Source organism: Harmonia axyridis, chromosome 4 (assembly GCF_914767665.1).
Source record: "Harmonia axyridis chromosome 4, icHarAxyr1.1, whole genome shotgun sequence".
Taxonomy (NCBI): Eukaryota; Metazoa; Arthropoda; class Insecta; order Coleoptera; family Coccinellidae; genus Harmonia; species Harmonia axyridis.
In genome coordinates this window covers 39,229,577-39,254,296 of record NC_059504.1, presented here as the reverse complement: position 1 = coordinate 39,254,296, position 24,720 = coordinate 39,229,577, and the positions used below count along the sequence as shown (strand labels likewise).

Below are 24,720 nucleotides of genomic sequence, written 5' to 3'. Positions count from 1 at the left end.
AAAGTACGTTATTACCGATGGAACTCTTGCTAGTCCTGCTACAAATTCTGGGACACGAACACAGATATTAATTAAATTTCTATTCTATGTGTAGTTGTAGTTCCTGTTTTGACATTCAATAACCTACGTGGTGTTTTGAATTTTTCATAATTTGAATTAAATCGATTATCTTTTATATAAAATGGGAAACAGAAAAAATAGAGAAGATATATTAGCAAGAGTTAATTTTCCTCTGTATGCAGTTCAAATGTTATCAAATAGGCATGTAATTGTTGGTGGAGGTGGAGGGTCATCAAAAACGGGAGTAGCAAATGGTTTTGTAAGTAAACTTCAGAAGTAACTAATGATTTTGTAATTAATTTATTACTTAATGAAATATATATCACTGTTGTCTTACTATTAATTCATTTATATGTTTATAGGAAATATTTGAAATTTCCCACAATGGAAGAATATTCTTAGCAGAAGAAGTGACAAGGCATGAAACTGGGCCAAGTGTTGTAATGAATTTTTCTACATTCAAAAATGGCAAACATACATTCATAGTTGCAGGACAGGAAAATCATTGCCAACTGTATAGTGTTGATAGTGTTATAATAAAAGAAGATGTAGTTAATGCAGGTAGTGAAAATGGCTTAGAGTTGAGGGAACGTAAACCCAAATCTAAACTGAAAACAGACAACAATAAAAACTCCAAAAAGTTAAAATTTGTGATAAAACCTTCTGACAGTGTACAAAGTGACTTCAGTGGTGAAGAACCTTTACTGAGAGTTATCAGGATTCACCCTAGTGGACAGCTCTTAGCTACAGGTATATTTAATTATCTGGTATAGGTATCAAGTCCTCAAATTATTTCCTTAGGAGGAACTGATTGTCAAGTACGCCTATGGAAATTTCCAAAATTAGAGCCAACTAAAGTTCTTCAGGGCCATACAAAAGAGATAGATGATATGGATTTCAGCTCCTTGAATAACCATCTTATAACTATTGCTAAAGATGGACTTGCCATTGTATGGGATTGCGTGAAAGCAAAAGAAATAACTAAATTAAAATGGCAACAACCTGAAGGATCTAAGTACCTTTTCAAGAGATGTAGGTGAGGAAATGATGTTACAAATAAGGAAGTCTTGTAGTGCTTCCACTGTATTTCCATCCTTTGATTGCTCTTATCAGTTTGGATTATTTTCCGTAAACTATTTATTACTATTAAAGTTTCATAACTTCAGGTTTGGAAAAATTGAAGACACAGATTCTTGTGCTGTGTACACATTATCTAATCCCACTGGACTTGCCAAAAAACAAAAATCATTTCTACAGAAATGGATTCCTGAATCTGGTGAATTGATAAATGTATGTACATTTGATGAAAGTCTCTCAGCTCTAGCTGTTAGAGATGATGGAAGATTTGTTGCTGTTGGGAGTATGTTTAGTGGATCCGTTTCTATTCATGCAAGTTTCAGTTTGCAGGTAGGAAATCTTTTGCAATTATTATGCTTTATTTAGAATTTGGGGCCCATTGTCAAATTTAATTTCTTTCCCCAGAACCAAGATTACTTTCAAGTCATTCTATACTTTATGCATTATCATTTATTTTTCAGAAAGTTTTGAATGTTCCTGGGGCGCATTCTATGTTTGTGACAGGCCTTGAATTTCTACCTGTAAATTCAGATTTGACTACAGTTACCAGTAATGCTGAAGCTGCTGTACTGTCCATATCAGTGGATAATCATTTATGTATCCACACTCTAAATTATAGAAGTAAGTGTTTCAAAGATAATATAATCAAATTTTATTCTTTAATGTATATGTAGAACATTCTGCATTGTGGCAACTCAGGTAATTTGTGTTTTCAAAGTACTCCATAAAATTGTGAATAATGAAAATTTTTTGCCAATGGATCAGGCATTATGCTTCATCGTCTTCTATAGTACAAGTTGAAATTCCCATGAAACATTGTTGTCACAACCCAAATATCCATGCCCAATTTGATTGAAAAAAAACCTTCAATATTGAGACTTTGAGGAAATTAACACTTATGAGTGCACAGTGGGACCGTTTATTCCAAAGAAGTTATCTTTCAACCTGTTGAATATATATAACACCTTTCTTCAAAAACCAGACATGCAGAACGTGATATGGGTACTATAGATATATCGAGAATTTCCTGGTTGTACATGCCCTATATTCCGAAAAGTTAAATATCTATGAACCTACTTTATTTGAAATAAAGCTCATCATTATTATTATTATTATTAAATCACTTTCAACCCAATCTGTATGGGACAAGCCAAGAATATGAAATATGAAAATATAAAAAATTTCACGTTTGCACACGCTCTAGGAAGCTGAAATTCAGGCTTTTCAGACACTCCGACAGAAACTAAAGTTGTTCAGAATAGTCTCATTTTTCGAGCGTAAATTTTGTCATTAACAATTTCTTCAGGAAACCCTTTTTTTTTTTGTGAATTGATGAACTTTATTTGGATCGCAATCAGTACCCAATCAATATTATTAAGCTACTTTATCATTCATAATATAACAAAAAAAATTGTAACATCATAATTAAATCTACTTATGAATTATTTTTGTACAATAAGAATCTAGATGATATCCAGGTTTTTCTGGGGATGTTTTGCTCATCTAACTACTGCTTATTGAATGTTGAGTGTTCCATAACAAAGTCTTAATTTCACATTATGTTATAATGATCATTAATTGGTTCAATCTATAGCTGCATAACAGGCAACTCAACTTCTAGTTTTCCTATCTAATATATATATATATATTTTTTTGCAGAAACCATTCCTGTCTGGTTCGCCATTGTGATACTTGTTGCTGCTATTTTTCTCACTTTTATATTATGTTCATATTTAGGTATATAATTGAATACTCAGATTTTTGTATATAAAAAGGTTGTAAAGTTATAGTAGTATAGTGTATTGTTTTTAATTCAATGGGTAATCAATTCGAAATTTTGTATTACATGGAACAAGCTTATTGCATATTGTTTTTTTAAGATCACCGGTAATAAAATCTATGAGTTCATATATTTTATAAACACTACATAAGGTTCATTATCTGAGCTGCGAGAAAAAAATTTCAGATCACTAATAATGTAACACAATAACCAAAACTGTATTAATATAGGAATTTCTAATTTCTTTCAAACCCAAGTAAACTGCTGGTACACAAATCTCTGGTTGTCATCTGATAGTCACACATGCCAGATATTAGTGTCTGAAAACTCCAAGAATCCATGTGACAATAGAAATCAAAATGAAGATGCAATTGAATATAAGTTATTTTTTGCATCAGAGTTGAGAGAATTTGATGATATTTCAAAACATGCAACAAACTTTGGGTTGTTTCCGCCAATGGGAAAAATATAATAAATACAAAATTAAAATAAATTCAAATAAAACAACCTTTATCCATTCCTTGCACAGAGAATATGTCAACCTATTACAAAAAAAGTAGTTTTCAATGGATTCAGGGGAGAGGTGCAGAGGGCTCTTAAAAAAGATATTAGTCCTGTTTCATTACGTAAAAACCAACTATAAAAAATACTAACACTTCGAAATAAGTTCCAAACCCAAAGTCGCAGTAGTTCCTAACATTCAATGACCATCTGTGAAATTATAAAACAAATACATATTTAAATATTTCAAAAATGTAATAAAAAAACGAAACATCTCTAAATAACTTGAAAAGAAAAAATAAACTAATACACCACCTTTCTATTTGAAGGCAAACTCCTTTAAACCAACATATTAGTCGATGTTGATTTACTTTATTTGGCTCCACCATGGAGTCGAAAACAGTAGGAAACAATGACGATTCCTTCATTCAGTTCCTGAACGAAACATCTCTATTCACCAAGAGAGGGCGGGCAATAAAATAACTGATATAGGCTTCTCTGATTGGTCACGACTACTTCAAATTAATCTAACCAATCAATGGGCTATGCCTATGCCTCATTTGTTACATGTCCACCCCCTACCTGACAAGAGTACCTCGAATGGTAGTTTGTAGTAGTTTTGGAAAAAATTCCGGTCAGAGCCACAACAGACATGGGTATATTTTCACAAAATTGAGATCTTTGCTTTTGAATGTTTTTTAGTGTTGTTGACTATACAACTTGAATAACAGTTTTGTTCAACAAGAAATTCCAATAACACTTCAAATCGTATGAGATGTATGAACAAATGAAGCTTCCAAATGATCAATTCTCGTTATTTCAATGATAGAATAAAATGTGTTTCTAAGGCCGCAATTGTTTTCATAGATTGGAATTTTGATGAGGATGTGAATAAGTAAAATATGGTTTAGTAATTTTTATTAAGCAACATTGGTGAAAGAAACATCTTAACCTACTTTCAGTTTAATAAAATCGAAATACAAATTCGTAAAAAAAATGAACATTAATGGAAAACAAGGACAATAAAATGTAGGGTGACCAATTCACTACACAAACACTATATTAAATAATTTTAGCAAGTTAATCGCTTTATAAATTTATTAAGATATTCCAACATTTGATCACAGAAGCCTGTCTAGTGTTTCAAGTATGTTCTTTTCGATAACTTTGATAAAAACATTTCAGAGTAAGATGAATAGAACAAACTGGAATAACTAAACTGCTAAGCATAAATTTTTACAAACATACTCTTTCAGCAATCACTTACAAGGCAGACGAGGCATATTCTCTTAATGATATGGGCAAGCCCTTCCTTTGATTAGTGAAGCACAAAAATTTTACATTGATTATCCTCTTTTCTTTGGAAGTAATTATTTCAAAGTAATAACCCAGCTTCGGATCTATATATTCTCTTCTAGATTTGAAGATTTTCATTAATTTCAAAGAAACACCACACTAAAAACTAAACATTAAAAACAGTTTTTTATTCCAAAGGTTACTACACTGAAACAAATTATTACGAAGAATCTTCAGACACAATTTTGTTATGTAACAATATGATTTTGATTACTTATGATGCACATTACAACATAAACTGATATATTCTACTCTACAATTAAAAATATCAAAATATGGAATAAAAAAATATGGAAATTCTTTTCATCAAAAATGTGCATTAAGATCCTTGATATATCCTATTCAAGTTCCACACAAATTGCTAAAGCTAGCTGGTCGTTTCCAAAAAAGTATATTACTTTTGTATACACATATTAATTTTTATTCCTAACTTAGTTTCTGACTTACCTTGAAAGTCTGATAGTTCAATATCCGCTATAATATTATTCAAATGAATTTAAGTAACAGTTTCAAGTGAGCATCATGTAATATTCTTAATAGGAATACATTAGAGAAAAAATAAAATGTTAAAAGAAATCACATAATTTATCAGTCTAAAAGCAATACTTTCAAGAGAAGAACCCAACTACAGAATATCCTCCTGAACGATATTTTGAATCCTGAATATAAAAGAACCAAGATTGAGATCAAAAGTTTTGTCTATGTAAATAAACGAGTTTTCGCCTCAATCTTGATACTTTTATATGATAAATATTATAAATTCACTACGCCTTCGGACATTTAACCACTTGATGGATTTTCCTTGCTGGCAAGAATATTTGCTTTATTCTGACGAACAGCCTCAGCCCGTTTTTCCTGTAAAAAAAGAATATTTTAGCAATGTTCTTTGACTTTCTGTAATATTCAGTTGTCCATAAAAAAACTCCAAGAAAAAAATTGGCATTTCGGTTGAAATGTAAGGTTTTTAATCGTGTTTTAATTTCATTTAAGCCCAGAGAAATATTTTCTCATGCTTAGGAAGATCAAGCACCGTTCAGGAATAAAATGTTGAAAAAAATAATGATTTATATCAAGAAAAAACGCTATTGCATTCACATACTGAATGTATGATCTTTGACACTTTTTAATTGGAAGTAAAAATTAGAACTACTGAACTTGATTGAAATATCAATTTGAATAAATAATAATAATATTGTTGATTAGTAGCGTCCATGTTTATATAAACTTATTGAAAAAATTGATAGGAAATTCGGCAATTTTTTTTCAAATATTTCAGTCACATAGCCTCATAAGTTTCGAATATAAATGAAGATTAAATTTCCTTCAGATTCGAAACGTAGGCTATGCATGACTGAAATATTGGGATAAAAAAATTGTCCAATGTCCTTTTTTAATCAATAAAAATTACCTCACACTAAGATTCGACCATATTCAATAAAATATAATAGTCACTAAATACATGTTATAAGGCAATTGAACAATTAAACAGAACCCTACAACATGAAAAAAATAAAATATTGTGATACCTACATATTTCTTAGCAATCTCTAATTTCTTTTGAATTTCCTTTTCCCTGTTTTGCTCGGCTATCGATAGTTTGGTCTCTATTTTTGTAACCTTCTCTGTTTTCCTGCTTTCCTCTGCATTCTCAACAGTGGTTTTAACTTCTACCATACGTTCGTTCTGTGAAGATAGGAATGAAAACAAAAAATAAGGGGATGTGTATATGATAAAAAAAAGATGATTAAGAGATGAATTTGACTTTCGAGATAATTCCAACATTCTATTGAAATATTTAGAAAAAAATTTAATTCACATTAGACTAAGTAAAAACATATTCACGATGGATGCGTTTCCAATGAATATGCACAATTTTATCACATCGATATTACTTGTGGACACGGTAAAACTTCCAAAGAAGAGCTTCATAATTGTAATAAAATTTCTAGAACAGTAATTTCCAGTTGCAGTCCTTGGAATAATTCTTCCAAAAAAGCGATATCTATTAGGGCTCCATGAAATTTGGAAAAGTTAGTTTTCAATGAAAAGTATTATCGAGTCATTAGAACTTTCATAAATCATTGGATATATAATTTTCATCTTGTACAGCGTCAATCCTGGCTGAACTGAAACCTTGTGGTCCATTGTTCCTTCGCATGTGACTGGAATCAGTAGATAAGCCGACAAGAATGCCGCGAGCCTATAAAGATAGGTCAGTAGGTCACTGTCACCTTAGGAATAGTAGGTGTTGGGTTTCATAGCTGTGCTATCCTTAACTTGGTAAGGTTAACACAGACGAACAGAATACACAAATCGTCAAAAGTCTTGACCAGTACCATAAAGAGACGGTTAATTCCTAAATTTAACGGCAAGAAGACCTTTAAAAGTACCTCGGCTATCACCTGGACATAAAGCTACCCATCGGCAATGGGCAGAACACCACCAAGACTGGCTTTTATCACAATGGCACAACGTACTTTTTTCGGACGAGTCACGATTCGGTTTTCAAAGTGATAGTCGATGAAAGAGGGTTTGGAGAGGTGCAGGCAGACTAGTGGGACTCAATTTCACTCGGTAAGTGGTCCCCTTTCAAGGCAGATCAATAATGTGCTGGGGGGGTATAATATTCGGTCGCCGTACCCCTCTTATTATAGTTAAACGAACAATGACTGGTGCTATCTAAATAGAAAATCATTGAACCTATAATTTGGGGATAATTTAATTTATCAGGATGATAACGTCCCACCACACGAAGGGTTCGAAATATTCTTCAAGAGAAAAATATCCAGTAAATGAACTCGCCACCAAACTCACCAGACATGAATCCAATTGAGCACGTATGGGATAACTTAGAGAGAACAATATCCAATCGCCAAAATCCACCTTCAACTTTTCAGGAAGTGAGTTTAGCCCTTCAGGAAGAATGGAACGATATGCCTGAAAATTTCATTGATGACTTGATTCGTGGGATGACTAGGCGTATTAGGCAGTTGATTGGAAGAAAAGGTGGTAAAACGGACTATTGAATTTCGATTTAGTTGTGGAATAACTATAATTGAGCAAAAATAAATAATCGATAAATTTAGATTTTTTTTCATTTTTCCTATTCTATCTCATCCATCCAGCATAAAGCAAAGAGTAACAAAGAAAGATTTTCTATCAAATATATTGTAGTTGAAATAGAGAAAAATATTCATGTCATTTCCAGAACGTAGATTGTTTATTTCTTGAGAAAACTAGGGGGGCCAAGACTTTTGACGATGTGTGTAGGTTCAATAGTTTCATTCGCGCTCTTGCAGCAGCAGTACAAGGAGAAGCCAGTTAACAGCATTCGATTTGAATGTTTATTGAAAACATATGTAGTTATAGACCAGTTGCACATTGGCAATTTTTGTCAAGCAACTTTTTCATCACAAAATTAGAACATATTAGTTCTAATGAGAAACCTCTCACAGGTTGCGGCAACTGAAAAATTCCAACACCTCTATTCATCAGACTATTGTGGCTTTGTTCCAGTAGCAGGCAACTTTAGGCGACTATAAGTATGTAATAAAATCACCGAGACTGAAAAGTTGCCAGTGTCTTACTGCATCAGACTCAACAAAATCTAGTGCCTGCGGCCACTCTACGGAGAAGTGATGCATTAGCATCATAGTTGAGTTGGTCAAAATCCGAATGGCCGTTCGAAATTTTGTATACTTGATATTTTCAAAACTACGAAATCGATGAAAATAAAATTTTACATTTAGATGTGGAAAACACCAAGAACCAGAAAAAATTCAAGAAGAATATGGAAAAAAGCTTAATATTTCAGTGACAACAGATCCGACCCTAGTTTAAATTCTGCGTGTAGTGTAGATGCATTATAACAATTTCGCTCCATGCAAAATTTCGTGTGATTCTTCTTCTTCAAGTACCTATCCGCTTTGAATGTTGGCAATCATAATTTTGTTGGTAGCAGCTCGAAACAGTTCTGCTGAGCTTTTCCCAACCCAAACCAGGTTCTTAGGTTTCGCAACCATGATATACTTCTTCTTCCGGGTCCCCTCTTACCTACTACTTTCCCTTGAATGATATTCTGCAGTATGATTGCGTCACCAAAACTATAGAAAATACAAGCAGACGGATGAGCAGAACTGATTTTGACCACGAATTCATCATCAGTGAGTCGAGTCGAATCATTTAATACCATTTTTGGCTCAAAATTCGAAAAATCAACCTACATTTGTACTGTATGAAATATGGGAATTCTGATGAAAACTTCCAAGAAAAATCGATGTCGATAAAATTGTCTTCTACAAGTCTAAGTATTTTTTTTTATTGCATTCATAATTTTTCTTTGAAAAGTGCGCTCAGCGTTAAATTTCTTGAAGAAGCTCTAACAGTTTTGAAGACTGATGTGATGATCATGTGTACATTAGGAAATTCTTTGAAGACGTGCAACAATATTTATAAAATTTACAATCGCAGCACAGTTGTAATTAAAAAAAAGGATTATTTTTTCGAAACTATAACATTTTGAATCGTTTGCGACATTCGTTCATACATGAAATCCAAGAAACGCCCCCTTTAATAAAGGGTTTTCCAATAGGAATGATATAGAATTCGAAATGGTTATAATGTGTATTATTTTTCGACTATTCTTTTTCATTTACGTTCGATAGGTTATGGCATTCAATCATGGAAAGATACACTTTACAGCAAGTTTAGAAAATGTTAATTTCTTTGAACGAAATCACTGCTCATTTGTAAGTAGAAATGAAAAATTTAGGAATAATTCATGGACAAACAAAATTGAGTTAATCTACTCACTATTCGTCATATTGTAGACAAAAACAAAAACAACCTTAACGAAGACATGTCAATCACATTTGATAACTATAACTTTTGAAACAAAACTTAATCAATTTTACATTGTTAAAAGCTTTCCATCAATGCCCTTTATGAATTTCTGATTTCCCAATTTCATAAAAATACTTTGCCAATTCAAGCCATCAGACATTGAAAGAATTCATACATGATATTATTGGAAGGCTAGTAAACGAACGTCCATGAGAAATATGAATGGATACATGAAAATGAATGACAAATATTATCAACAAAAATTTCAATGTTGAAACGCGATTGGTAATTTTATTTCATTATAGATATTCAATCTGAGTTATGCTCAAGATGAACGGTTTGAATATTTTTTTGATTAATCACTAAACTGTAGGAAGAGAGAATATTGAGAATTGTATAACATTATACTTTGTAAATTCTGTTCTATTTTGTATTTCGTCAAATTATTCATTTAATTCTACCAAATACCCCAAAATATATCTATATACTATTCACTCAAAACCATATACATATACTATGTTGATCAATGAATCTAAATCTAGGATTAAGAGCAAAAAATAGACTAGTATGACTACTGAAACCATCACCTGATTTTTTAATACCTATTGCATAAGTTACCGCGAATTTTGAAAATTTTTATATCATTTTTTATCATATTTAAAAGAGCACATAGACATTTCATGTTATTTTATTAGTATGGTTAGGTTAGTATTGCATAGTATTAGTAAGTCAACTATTATTTAGTATTTTCGGAACATTGTCCCAATTATTTGCCGAAAATAAATAATTTTATTTTTAATCAATATTAAAATATCAAGTAGAAACGAAAACATTGAAACATTGCAAGCTGACAACAGTAATTATTGAAACGAAAAACATAATACCAGTGTGTACGACAATTTCTTTTGAATTGAATGTAGGTAACATTGGAAAAATCTACGAAAGTCACGATTGAAATGAATAAAGAATGGATAATTACACATTTTTTGACTGCTTCTAGTTTCCGAAGGATTTCTTTTTCTCTATTCTGTTCAGCTGCCGTTAACTTACTCTCTAATTGGGCGTAAGCTTCTGTTTTCTTAACCTCCATTGAACTCTCTATCGACTGCTTCAGTTCTGACGTTCGATTATTCTAAACAAGCAAATTTAGGCATGCAGATGTAGTACTAAGTTGATGATAAGTAAGTTAGTAGTTACTACTAATAATTTTTCTGAAATGTGTCAAAATGAAGGAAAGAAAATTAGATACGAGGGAATTATGAGAATTATAGATCAAATTTAATGTTATATTAATTTTTTTTTCAAAGATCAATCTTGAAGACAAGCTAATAAGAATGCCCTGTAATACATACATACAGTTGTATTACACCCATTTTGTGTGGTTAAATGAAAAAAAAAAATGAAAATTCATACCAGTTGGTTGGTTATTTCGATAATTGTAATATAAACTTTAAACAGTCCTCATGTCGTGTCCTATCCCTCAGTAAGTAATAAAGAATATGATATCTACAATTTTCGATTTATTTAGTGAGAAACGCTCCGCAAGGTAAAAAAATTTTAGAAATACATTGAAATGAATTGATCTGGACATATTCTTCCTTCATTATAACACATTTTTGTGAATATGTGAGCCTCTAGCTTTTCATGCATTACTACATTGAGAATCAAAACTCACGTAATTCCTCAATTTCTCCTTTTGTTCTTGTTCCAATTGCTCTCTTCTCGACTGTGCCAACTCCAGTTTCTCTTGTACTGTGGTTTCAAGCTGTTGTAGTTTTGTCATATTGCTAGCCCTGACTTTTTGCACCTGTTCCTCCTGCATACGTCAAGCAGCGATATTGAACATGCAGGCGTGATAATGAATTGGACCAAAAAAAAAATGGTGGAGGAAAACGTTTAAAAAATAAAAATTAACATTGAAAGGGAGATTCAAACTCACGTGTTCCTTCAGGCGTTCCAACATCTTTTTGATGTTCTCATCTCGTAGGGCGTTGGCGGAATTCAATTTCTCTTCCATTGCCAACCTAACTTCTTCGGTCTGTAGATCAAGGGATTGTCTGGTTTTCTCTACATTTTCAATGTGATCCTGTGGAGTGATTAGAAATATAGGAATTATTATCAATAATAGGAGTTTGACACTCAACATGTATTATTGAAAGGATACACGTTTTATCAATATCACTTTAAGGTTTGATGAAATTATGTATTCGCGAATTCCCATTGTTGAAACAGGACAAATTAAGTCAAGATTCAATCTTGAAATGAAGGCTTCTGACTACTTCACGAGACACTTTTGCGTATGTTTGCGATGATACAATCTATAGCTATCTCTAGAGCCAGAACGTTCTTTTTTTTCAAATAATGGTTTAATAGTCTGTGTTTTAATTACAAGGTAAAAGTGGAAAAAGTACCTCCTCGAGCGGGACTCGAACCCGCAACATTCGATTATGGGAGAATGCGGTTGGAACTTTCAACTTTCTCGGTAGCTCAGTGGTGGAGCGCTGAACTAGTGATTCTGAGGATGCGGGTTCGAGTCCCGCTTGAGGGGGTACTTTTTTCAGAGTTAATCTTCTGCATGCCACTATACTATTTGCCTTGTTCTTATTTTCAGTTCAACAAAAAGAAAAAAAAACCGTGTTTTTATTTAAAATATATCGATTCATCTTTGATATTGTTAGTTCACAGGTACATCTTCATATAGTTGTTTGTAGATGGTAACAAAAATAACTAAGTCTCAAGAAAAGAAGAAAGAAAACAGTTTTGAGATAAATCCATTAATATGATTAGAAGATGTAAATTGTGTACTTCTCGGATTTTTGAGTAGAAATTTGTTACGTTTTTGAGAGCAGGTTCTCCGAACAGATCACTTTATCAAACTCATAGTCTCTTAAATTTCATTTGGTAAGGACCACTTCATTAGAAAGTCGGCTTCATAGGGAACTTGAAAGTAGCTCCGGTTTCATGAACATAATCCGACTGTCTTTTGGAAAAAGTTTTTTTATTCGCAAGGGTCCAATTTCCTAGGGTTGGGTATTGTGAGATTTATTGCTTGCATTTAGTGATATTTCATAGGAATTGAAATTTTGTTGTCAAAAAGGAGAAAAAATTGTACACGCAAACAAAAAAGATCCTTTTTCTTACCAAAAAGGGTCATTTATCGGGAATTTATGAGGAAGAAACATTTTTCTAACCTCAAATTTGGTTTATGTTTCAAAATTTAGCTCCTTATTTTCCTTTTTCAAATTCCAATTCCAAATTCTTTCAATATCTTCACTCGTTTATATTTTGTTCTCGAACTCCTCACTAACTTCATGTTGATCGCTTGACAAAAGAATAATGGAGAATTCGAGAAGAATATAAAAAAAAAAAAAAAAAACCAATATCTATATGGAATACCTTTTTGAAGTTCCGTGCCGAATTTCAATCTGATCACATACGCGGAATCTTAAGAAATTCGAGAATAATATCGAAAACAAAATGCAAAATAAATAAATTCTTTAATTTCAGAGTGATTAGGTTTTTCTAAATACTCCTCAATTTAAGAAAAATTAAAATATCTCAAAAAAGGCCAATGTTGAGCATATGTAACTTCGAACAAACTTGGGTTCATTTATTCAATGCAATCTGAAAATTCAATAAAAAAACAGGGTGTTCCATAAGAAGAAACAACTGTTTGTCATTCACACTTTTTTGGTACTCCCCCTGTGTATTTCCAACAATTTGAGAATGTAACTCGAATGGAGCCTAATGGTAGGTCAATTTTAACAAACCCTGTTCATCGATAATTCGTAGCCGTTACTGAAATAACGAAAAACAAAGAATATTTTACCTTCAGTTTGGTTTTCAAATCGGTGATATAAGCCTCGCGTTTCTCCGTGTGGGTTTCCATCTTCTGGTCCAGAGCCTCTTTGGTTTGGGATATAAATTGGGTGGTTTGTTCGTCCTTTTTACGGGAGGCCTCCTCGATTTTCTGCATTTTCGCTGCCAGCGAGGCGATTTTGTTGGATTCTATTTGCTGTTAACGAAAAAATCTTGCTCGAATAACAAAAACCTACATTGATGCGCACAAAATGCATACCTGTCTACGTTCTTCGGCAGCTTTGAGTTTCTCTTCGATTACTTCATAGGAAAGATTAGATTTTGAGGATGTTTCTTTCTTTGGTGGAGTTGCCTTGACTTCTGGTTCGCCTAGGATCACCTCATATTTCAACCCCCCTCTGGTCTTCTCTTGACACCTAACTTCGGTTGCTGTAATAAAAAACAAGTCTTATTTTCTGCTTGCAATGATAATATATATTGCTACATGAACTCAATAGTAAAAACATTATCATAACATAATATAATCTGAAACATGTGATAACAAATAGAACATAATTTTAAAACAACTTTATACCTGGTTTGCTTTCATTGAAAATGAAAGAAATCTTAAAAATGGTTACATGCATTTATGCCATAAATTAAATAAAAAATTGAACTCTAGTACGCAAAAACTGGCAGATTTCAGGACATTTTGACATAACTATTCCATCTCTGTGAAACACGAACATTCCGTCGACCGCAACGTTTCGACGACTCCATTCAACCAATAGCAATTCTGGTAATCCCGTAACTGGGAGGAGCTACGCGTTTGCTAGAATTGCGATTGGTTAGATGAAGTCGTCGAAACGTGGCCGTCGACGGAAACTGTCTGTGGAAAACGTACCTCCAGAAAACGCGATAAATGAATTTTTAGGGCAAAATATTAATGATTGGTTTATGCACCATTCCCTTGGAGAAAATTACTAAGAACTAAGAACTCTACCTAAGAATTCTGTGGTGTTTGTGCACTCTCTTGTTAGTTCTTAGTGAAGTAGAACGAGCATGCAAGAACTAACTTTCTAATGGGTTTCATTGAATTTGTTGAGTAGAATGAGCATAAAGAAAAAATAATAATAATTCAAATTCGATTTCAGGGCGGAGTTCAGATGGGTTATGCACCCACTTTTCCAATACTCAAACCCTAAGACGATTTGCTCTATACTTTGATGTTTGACATTGATATTGATTGTGAAAAAATAAAATTCAATTTTTTTCAGATACACCTCAAACTTATTATCGATAATCACGCATACCGGAACATGAAACGATCGAAACTGTCACTTGTAAATATTGAAATGCTATGCGGCGCATGTAAACTTCTTCATTTCTAACTAAGAGCTAAGTTCTTAGTTAAAGTTGGCCAACTTTCTAGTCGTTGTTAGTTTTTAATTCTCAGGTAAAATGCATAAATGCCTCATTGAATTGTTAGTGTTAAATCCTTAGTTTTAGTCTTAGTTCTTAGGAACGGTGCATATATCTACCATAAGCGAACCACGTGTCGAGATACTTTGTGTTGAGGAAATAATAAACCATGTGTGAAATTTGCAGTGTTTTTTTCACATATAAATAATTTCCGGCTTCAAGTCTTCAACGCGTAAAACTAGGTCAGTATTCGTATGAACCAGCGCGAAAATCTCCCCACTTTTTTCTTGATTTTTTTTGTCGTGCAATTATCAACCTGCAACAAGTCTTCAAATCTTTACCGATTCAATCACACAATCTAAAACGACCTTTCTCGTCCTCGTTTTTATCCCGCATTGATCCAACTTTCCGGTCCTCCTTCCTATCGGACAAATATCGTTTTCCCGTGACGTCACCGTCTCGCCGGCAGTGAGAGTAGACCAGTCTCACGAGAGGGAGGGGGGGATTCGAATCCGGGTAGGCTCTGTCTCCTTGAGTCCGGGCCTTGCCCTTTACGGGATATCGATCCGGAGAAACCGGAATGACAGTGAAAGATGAGTCGGGAGATCTTATCTCGGAAATGGGAAAGGCGAAAATATCGAGTGGGAGACTCGATTGTGTTTCGGCTTACTTATTTCCTCGACGTAGAATGGGTTCATTCGATGAAATACGATGTGGCTCTATTAAATTTCCGACAGTTTGAATTTGTTTTATTTTTCTATGCAGCTTTTCACTTCGTGACCCTGCCTCGAGTAAAAAGAGTACCAGGAATTGATTATTCTTTTAGTTCCGCCACTGATCTATAGCCAAGATATGAAAGGACCTTTTTTACACAAATATTCTACTATTATATTGAAACTACTGGCAACGTTGTAATAAAATTTTCGATGATAAGTTTTGGAAGCTGACACAACCATAGAGTAATAAACATAGATAGAGGAAGTACACTCAATTTTTAAATGTCCCCATGTGTGGAATCCGATGATTTTCCTAATTGTCGAATTTATAATAAGCAGAATATTTATTAATCTCTGTATCTACCTGCTGAAATTCAAGGTTTGGCAACTTTTGTTCTCCTAGTGTCATCGGTTGTTTCACGTCGTTTGGCGCGCTTGAAGTTTGTTTTCTGAATTTCGGATTTATTTATTCCGATATATTTTGAGTTGATACAAAACGTTGATTCACTATTGGACATAAGAAGTGCGCTCTTTGTGGAGAAACCCGCGAGATGAGTGACATATCACTGATATGTTTTCATTTCCGCGCCCTTCATGTCAATTTTGATAGTTAATGTTGGGGATAAAATTTGCTTACTGAAAATGAGATTCTATGTTTATTACTCTGAGATACAGATATAATTCAATTCACCGTGATCACAGTTCCGACAGGAATACTAACCACGAAAATCCCTAAAGCCTGGTATTAGTAAGCAAGTCAGTGCAAAAGGCTGTTATTGCTGAAAGAGGAAATTATCTGGCATTCTGTAGGTATTGATGGACCGATAGAGGTTCATACTGAGAAGTTTTAAATATTTTTCAGGATGAATTTTCTAGTTCAAATTTTAAACTAATCAAAACATAAGTAACTCAATTTAAGAATAAGAAGATACCATAAGATACCAACCCACTGTACGCTTTTTTGAATATTTTGATTTGAAAAAGAAGAAATAATAATAATAACTGATGCTGGTATAGAATAACTATGATAATAAACAATTACTTAATCATTGAGAACGAAAAACAATAACATTATTCCAGTGCTTAAGTTAATTGAACAAAGAATCGCCAGAAGAAAATTAAGAAGAATTTGACTAAATACACCTACGGAAATTTATAACCAAACAAATCCCTACTTATTATGCAATGTTATGCCTATCCCAGCAACGGGGCCACATTTTCTTTGAAGCACTATGTATTTGACTCCCCTATTTCTGCGTTGAGCTGACCAAATGTAATACGACCTCAAACCCTTGTCGAACAAGCATGTGGACACAGGACATCCTCAAAAAATCCTCCCGGCAAGTTATCAATTCGTGATGGGATCAAGAAGGCTGAATATGACAAGGAAGGTCAAACAGACGAGGGGGAAAGAAATACAACACACATGGGGGAAAATTACGGCTTCCTCCTACTTCTTGTGGTTCATAAAGTCTAGATGAAGATATACGACTGTCTGGACAGTTTCGACCGATTCGAAGAAGAAAAGAAAATCACAGGAAGTTTAGTGAGATCCTTTCCAATTTAATTACTGTTTTCCTCAAGTTGGCAATGAAAGGAGGTCCCTTTTAGATCTAAGATCCAAGACGCTTATCTGGAGCGCAACGTCGACTGTTATGCAAGTGTATATCTGTCAAAATGAGTTATTATCCCTTTAGAACTATCATTGTATATAGATCCATATATATTAAGGGTTATAATACATAAAGCATGACGGCCTGCATTTTCTTATATTCCTCACTAATCTTGAACGTCAGGAAGAATGTTGAGTATGACACTTCAACAATAACGCTAAATACTAGCTTGAAATAATGTCAGGAACACTGAGAATTTGAACAAAGGTAGGTACATATATTAAATCCTTCATCTTAAGGAATATTCGAACTGAAATGTCCAAGAATATTTCGAAATTAAGAATTGAATATTTTAAATTACATAACTTCTGGACCATAAAACTAAAGATTGAAAATACATTCTGTCAAAAATGTCCCTATACAATTGACTATATGAAAAGTGCGTTTGAGGTATTGCAGACTTTTTGTTGCTCAATTCAGTTTTTATCAAAACTACGGGCTACAGCAGTAATATTCTCAATTGTTCTTGAGCGACCAGTACAGTTTGGATTATTCACATCACTAACTTATCCCAAGAGCACAAATATTGCCACCTGTTTCACCATTACCGCTCGAGATGGTGCTTCACGACTATCGAAAAGTTTCACGATCTGTGATTTTTTTCCCCTATTTTTGAAGGGAAAAAAATAGATTCCACACCACTAGAAAAAATTCAAGGTCAATACATACTCAACAAATAATTGATATTATTTATTTTCTATTTCCAAAACTTATTCACTAGGAGGCAACCGTTTCCAGCCGAAAAAATACATCAAAGATAATAGCCTGTGTACTGAGTCGGTTCATGAACAGAATTTTAAAAATGTTATAATAACAATAATAAGTAAGGCTTTTATTCTGCGAACAAAATACATATTCTCTCGCAGAATGGGAATATTCATTGACATAAGTGTAACAATTATTTCGAAAAAGTTCTTCATTTGGATGAATATTACATACTTGTTCTATAGTTGTATAGGATAAGGATTGAAAGAGAAAAAATCAAGCCTCTCAACATGCATTTCTTATTTCAATTAAATTTTTAAACGCTGTACAATAATTCCCGAATTGCAGAAATAAGCATTTCTACAAAAGTATTTCGATTTATATAAAATGGGATATATGTCCTTTTGTCCATTATTTACACAGTTTTAGATTACACTTCCGGAAAAGTTTCTAGAAAATCTAGTTTAGATCCTGTGGAGAGCAGAAAGGACTGAATTTATTGCCATTGCTAGACAACGCAAAAAATGTTTTGTGCAAGAAACTTGCAGAAATGAAGAAACCTCCTTGAAGCCATCGCTAATACTGGATTTCATTAAAACTAAGGAACTTGAGGGCGGGCTGTAGACTATGGCGATTACTGACCATAAGGTCAGAGTGTAATGAAATCCATTTTAAATCTGCAATCTAAAATAATAGCGAAATAAAACAATTCAAGAATTGACCGAGATGAACATAAACCATGCGCATTCGCCATTTTGCATCACGAAGCTAGTAGCATAGTTTTACATTTTTGCTATCAACTCAGTTGCGAGAGAGTGTGACATTCACTTTGATTCATTGGCGATAAATATGTAATAGGGTTAGGTTGAATGTTGTTGAATGTATATGATTGTATTTTTATATTTTTGGTATACGGTTATTTCCTTGCGCTTGAAATATTATATTAATTCCCAGTATTGATTGTTACTGCGTCTCGTACTGAAGCTAATTTAGATTATTGTGACTCGATATTGTCAATTCATTTCTGTAATCTTTTTTTGTTGTTGGAGCTGTAGCTTGGTTTTTCTTATTGCAAGTGTAATTATTTTCTGTAATTGAGTGTTTACCTGTTGAAAAAATAAAGGACTTATTATCTGCTACAAGTCTTTCCTTCGGCAGGATGAGGATGAGAATCTGCATTCACAAGTGGGCTTAACTTGAGTCGTTTTGAATCTCTTGTTTCGATCAAACACATCAAACAAATTTTCTTGAAAAGCATTGTTCACAAACCAACTTGATAGACGTAAAGTAGTTGTCAATGTAATACACGTATTTCGATGATCTCAAGGGAAATGATTTCAACATCTGTACAACGTTGGGTTAATTTTTATTCATTATGAACAGCCGTAGATAGAACGTTGTAAAGTGTTTTTTTTTTTAGAGGTATAGAACTTTAAATTGCAATAAAACAACGATAGATTATTCGATTGACATGTATTTTATTTATCCGCAAGATAATCATGTGGCATTACATTTTAAATATGATTTCTGGCATATGACCGCCACGGCTGGCTCGGACTTAGTCCAATCTGGACGTCCAATTTTCGATGACTTTTTCCAACATTTGTGGCCGTATATCGGCAATAACAAGGCGAATGTTGTCTTCCAAATGGTCAAGGGTTTGTGGCTTATCCGCATAGACCTATGACTTTACATAGCCCCACAGAAAGTAGTCTAGCGGTGTTAAATCACAAGATCTTGGAGGCCAATTCACAGGTCCAAAACGTGAAATTAGGCGGTCACCAAACGTGTGTTTCAATAAATCGATTGTGGCACGAGCAGTGTGACATGTTGCACCGTCTTGTTGGAACCACAGCTCCTGGACATCATGGTTGTTCAATTCAGGAATGAAAAAGTTAGTAATCATGGTTCTATACCGATCAACATTGACTGTAACGTTCTGGCCATCATCGTTTTTGAAGAAGTACGGACCATTGATTCCACCAGCCCATAAAGCGCACCAAACAGTCAGTTTTTCTGGATGTAACGGTGTTTCGGCATACACCGTCATATAGCTTCACTCCAAATGCAGTTTTGTTTGTTGCCATTCAACCAGAAGTGTGCTTCATCGCTAATGGACGTAGTGCGCGATACGTATTCCGCACAGAACCATTATTTCCGAAATAAAATTGCACTATTTGCAAGCATTGTTCAGGCGTCAGTCTATTCATGATGAATTGCCAAAAAAATGAGAATAAATCACTTGACAGCTGTCAAATCGGTCGCCATCTTGAACAGTAATGCCAACTCAAAGTTATATACCTCGAAAAAAAACACACTATACTATACATGTGTGATAATGCATCATTACTATATTCGTGTCCTTAAATATCTCAAGCTAAGTATGCACTAGTATAGTAAATAACTATTAAGGTTCTGAAGCTCTTAAAAAAACATCTGCTAAATAAGCAACTTTATCCTAAATCAAACCCTCCAAAATATGAAAAAGGCCAGCTTTCCATGAAAAAAAAAAGTAGAAAACATCGCCATCTGGTCGAGACTGGAACCGATCAAAAACTACCGAGCTTTTCCGGAAAGATCCAGGACGGATCGAGAAAACAGGCAGAACCGCAGTCGATTACGTCATAGACGGCTTCAGGAGGGCAATGCGGCGTCCCATCGTCTGTCCCGATGTAATTGCGCACAGACTTGAAGGCGCCCAAGTCCGTCAAGGGAGACGGTGATGCTGTCGATCGACAACCTGGGGGGGTTGAATCGATACAGACCGCACGTGAAATGAGCATTCTCCAATTGCCGAGGGGCGAAGCTTATGTTTTTTTTTTTACGAACGTGAATATTCGAATAGATGACGCGGTTCGGAAAAACAATTTGACGTATTTAGACGAGGACCTGGAAACGTTTTGGTGAAAATAAGGTTGCGGTGGAGGGGGTTATCTATTGATCGTGATGTATGTTCTCTTTTGAATGAATATAACGGGTGTTTTTTTCGAGGTATATAACTTTAAGTTGGCATTACTGTTCAAGATGGCGACCGATTTGACAGCTGTCAAGTTATTTATTCTCAGTTTGGTTTGACAATTCATCATGAATAGACTCACGCCTGAACAACGCTTGCAAATAGTGCAATTTTATTTCGAAAATAATGGTTCTGTGCAGAATACGTATCGCGCATTACGTCCATTAGCGATGAAGCGCACTTCTGGTTGAATGGCTACGTCAACAAACAAAACTGCCGCATTTGGAGTGGAGCTTATCCTCAAGTGTATGTCGAAACACCGTTACATCCAGAAAAACTGACTATTTGGTGTGCTTTATAGGCTGGTGGAATCATTGGTCCGTACTTCTTCAAAAACGATGATGACCATTCTTACTAACTTTTTCATTCCTGAATTGAACAACCATGATGTCCAGGACAAGAAGGCGCAACATGTCACACAGCTCGTGCCACAATCGATTTATTGAAAGACACGTTTGGTGGCCGCCTAATTTCACGTTTTGGACCCGCGAATTGGCCTCCAAGATCTTATGATTTAACACCGCTAGAATACTTTCTGTGGGGCTATGTAAAGTCATTGGTCTATAATAATAATAATAATAAACTTTATGTAGCACTCGGCTATTGAAAACAATACAAATGTAATCCACTAACTTAATTAAATTCTTCATAAATATAACTCATTAAACATTTTTTGAATTCTCTATAATTATTACAATATTTGATCTTTTCAGGTAGTTTATTGAAGATAACTAATCCCCTGCTAAATGTGGATAAGCCACAAACCCTTGATCATTTGGAAGACAACATTTGCCGTGTTATTGCCGATATACGGCCACAAATGTTGGAAAAAGTCATCGAAAATTGGACGGCCAGATTGGACTACATCCGAGCCAGCCGTGGCGGTCATATGCCAGAAATCATATTTAAAATTCAATGCCACAAGATTATCTTGCGGATAAATAAAATTCATGTCAATCGAATAATCCATCGTTGTTTTATTGCAATTTAAAGTTCTATAGCTCTAAAAAAACACCCTTTACATAGGCGTACAATTTTGCTTCCGCCGTATTTTTCCGGAATTCGAGGCTTTATTGTGAAAAACTGGTTACACATTCATGATTCAAAGTATTGCCCATCGTTGGCCACTACTTTCTCCTATCTTCCGGGCAGTGTACTAATCCCGCTTTGAAAAAACTGGTCATCTTTTGAAGCGATCCACGAATCGATCCAATTTTTCATTTCTTCATGAGACCGGAAGTGCTGGTCAGTCAGGCCGTGTGCCATTGATCGAAACACGTGATTGTCTGAGAGAGCAACATCTGGAGAACGTTTCCAAGTTTGTCTTTCGCAACATGGGGTCGAGCATTGTCATGCTGTAAAATCACTTCATCATGCCTCTTGTTATATTGCGGCCGTAGGTCTCTCAATGCTCGGCTCAAACGCATTAATTGCGTTCGATAACGATCGCTTGTGATTATTTCAGTCGGTTTCAATAACTCATAATATACTACGCCGAGTTGGTCCCACCAAATACTGAGCATGACCTTGGAACCGTGAATAGTTGGTTTGGCCGTCGACGTGAAAGTATGGACAGGATATCCCCATGATTTTCTGATTATCGTAATGAACCCATTTTTCGTCACAATGCGATGCAGAAAGCCCTTCTGTCTGTGTTAGTAGCTGTTCACAAGCAAACCAACGCCGTTCTACATCTCTCAGCTTCAACTCGTACGGCACCCAATTTCCTTGTTTCTGAATGATTCCCATGACTTTCAGGCGATTTCAAATGGCTTGTTGCGTCATTTCCAATGATCCTGTCAGTTCTTGTTTCGTTTGACACGAGTCTTGATCAAGTAATGCCTCCAATTCTGCATCTTCGAAAACCTTCTCTCTTCCACGTTCATGCTGACCATCGACGTCAAAATCACCGTTTTTGAAGCGTTGAAACCACTCTCGGCACGTTCTTGCACTAATAGTGGCCTCACCATAGGCATTTGAGAGCATTCGATAAGCCTCAGCGGCAGATTTCTTCATATTAAAGCAGACAATTAAAACCTCCTGCATATAGCGAGAATTTGGCATGAAATTATCTACCAGATTATAAAAATGAAGAATTAATTTCAGCTGGAGAGAGTTCATAGATTAGTGTATCTCGGTAGCAACATCAATGATCAGTGGGATCCAACTGAGAAACGAGAATAGAGAAAGCTCGAGCCACCTTCGTGAAAATGAAAAAAGTACTAACAAGTCACAACTTGACGTTGAAGTTGTGACCGACTGGAATCATTTGATTACTAAAGATCAGCTGGGTAGACATAATAAGTAACAACATAGTTATCAATCGCATGGCAAAAGATTTAGAAGTACATAGTTAAAACGACCAAACGACGCAAATTGGAATACTTTGGTCATATCATAAGGCACCCAGATAAATACGAGATCTTACATCTCATTATGGAGAAAAAATCCTAGGCAGGCGTGGTCCAGGAAGAAGGAGAACATCGTGGTTGAAGAATTTGAGGCAGTGGTACGGGAAATCTACAGTACCACTTTTTCGAGCAGCTGTCGATGAAGCAATAGTTGTCAACATGATAGCCAACATGTTGATTAACGATGGTAACACGGTCATGGTACCAGAAGAAGAAGAAGAAGAATATTTCTGTCTTGTATTATTATTTCTTAATTGTGTTTTGCTTAATAACGATACCACTGAGATGAAAAAAGGATTTAAAAAAAAATAATTTTGGTTTGTGAAATCAGCAACTACTTCTATATGTTCAAATATCCAATTGATGTCAATATGCTCTATATTCGTTGACGACTATCTATCGATCTGTTAAAATTATAGAAAATGTGGACACGGACAACTAGAGTACTTCATATAAAACATGCAGTTGATTTCACTGACGCTATGGAGCCTGACAGAAGCAATTGAAGGCCAAGGTGAATCATACTATGGAATATCCAATATTCGTATAAACGAACGGTAGGCTTGTCGTGACATTCGTTTGAGTTTATGAATAATGATAATAATTGATTTCCGTTTGTCGTTTTCACGATATACTGTTTTCATACCCTTGCATATGAATCTGGTTTGAATTCACTTCAATATGGAGGGGAATATTCTACCCCAATGTCACAGACACATGATGTGAATGGGGAGTTTCAGTTGAAATGATATTTGGAGTAATTGCCTAAAAGTGAAGTATTAGTTGTCATGCAACTGTAGGTGTACAATGAACTGTCAGAAAAGGTGAACATAAACAAAACTTCGAGTTTTAAGTGGTTCAAGAAATTTTTTTTATTTCAACTTGGAAGTATTAACTTAAAAGGCTGAAGGAACAATATTTTGGACTATGGATTTTTTATTATCTACCCCAGCATCAGATCCAGATTCTAGAGTAACCAGCAGATTTGTAAGTAAGCAGGTAAATCATAGTTACCCAAAACAAGTAAATAACCCATATAAGATATAAATAACTTTAGTTTAGTTTAACGTAGTTGTCGAAAGTGTATTAAACGCAAATGAAAATTGTATAGACAAAAGTGTTATTGCTTCGAGTACAGGTTCTCTTTCAACATACAATGTTGAATTGTTCATTCAAATTCAAATTTTATTTTGAATTATCATTTTTTGATTATTATTCTAACTATTGATGTTACTTTTGAGGCTAGAAAAATAAGAGACAGGGTTATCACATTATTTTTTGTCATCTGAATTATTTAGAACTTTGTGTTCAGTGTAACTCTTCAACATTCTTGACAATAGCATTCCATAATTATAACCTCTTT

At 34.4% G+C, this 24,720-nt stretch overlaps 2 protein-coding genes across 7 annotated transcripts in view; one reads left to right on the top strand and one right to left on the bottom strand.

Moving 5' to 3' along the window:
• The first annotated feature begins 81 nt into the window (after positions 1 to 81).
• LOC123677892 (prolactin regulatory element-binding protein) lies at positions 82 to 3,045 on the top strand. The gene is made up of 6 exons (XM_045614624.1): positions 82 to 319; positions 423 to 810; positions 862 to 1,096; positions 1,227 to 1,467; positions 1,599 to 1,758; positions 2,797 to 3,045. The coding sequence occupies exons 1-6, from the start codon at positions 182 to 184 to the stop codon at positions 2,880 to 2,882; spliced, it is 1,248 nt and encodes a 415-aa protein (XP_045470580.1). The 5' UTR covers positions 82 to 181; the 3' UTR covers positions 2,883 to 3,045.
• Positions 3,046 to 4,319: 1,274 nt separating this feature from the next.
• Positions 4,320 to 24,720, bottom strand: part of LOC123679354 (inner centromere protein) — a 72,133-nt gene continuing 51,732 nt past the window's right edge. For 4 of the 6 annotated variants that reach the window (XM_045616925.1, XM_045616924.1, XM_045616926.1 and 1 more), the window contains 7 exons: positions 13,695 to 13,864; positions 13,446 to 13,631; positions 11,556 to 11,702; positions 11,292 to 11,432; positions 10,596 to 10,748; positions 6,305 to 6,457; positions 4,320 to 5,629 (listed from right to left, as the gene is read on the bottom strand). In XM_045616925.1, coding sequence (XP_045472881.1) covers positions 5,555 to 5,629; positions 6,305 to 6,457; positions 10,596 to 10,748; positions 11,292 to 11,432; positions 11,556 to 11,702; positions 13,446 to 13,631; positions 13,695 to 13,864 — 1,025 coding nt within the window. In that variant the 3' untranslated portion in view covers positions 4,320 to 5,554. The remainder of the gene's footprint in view (positions 5,630 to 6,304; positions 6,458 to 10,595; positions 10,749 to 11,291; positions 11,433 to 11,555; positions 11,703 to 13,445; positions 13,632 to 13,694; positions 13,865 to 24,720) is intronic. The other 2 variants (XM_045616928.1, XM_045616927.1) reach the window with 1 other exon arrangement.

Coding starts and splice junctions, on each gene's coding strand:
- LOC123677892 (XM_045614624.1), top strand. CDS start 182: ATGGGAAACAGAAAAAATAGAGAAGATATATTAGCAAGAGTTAATTTT. Junction 320..422: donor CGGGAGTAGCAAATGGTTTT/GTAAGTAAACTT, acceptor ATATGTTTATAG/GAAATATTTGAAATTTCCCA. Junction 1,097..1,226: donor TACCTTTTCAAGAGATGTAG/GTGAGGAAATGA, acceptor TCATAACTTCAG/GTTTGGAAAAATTGAAGACA.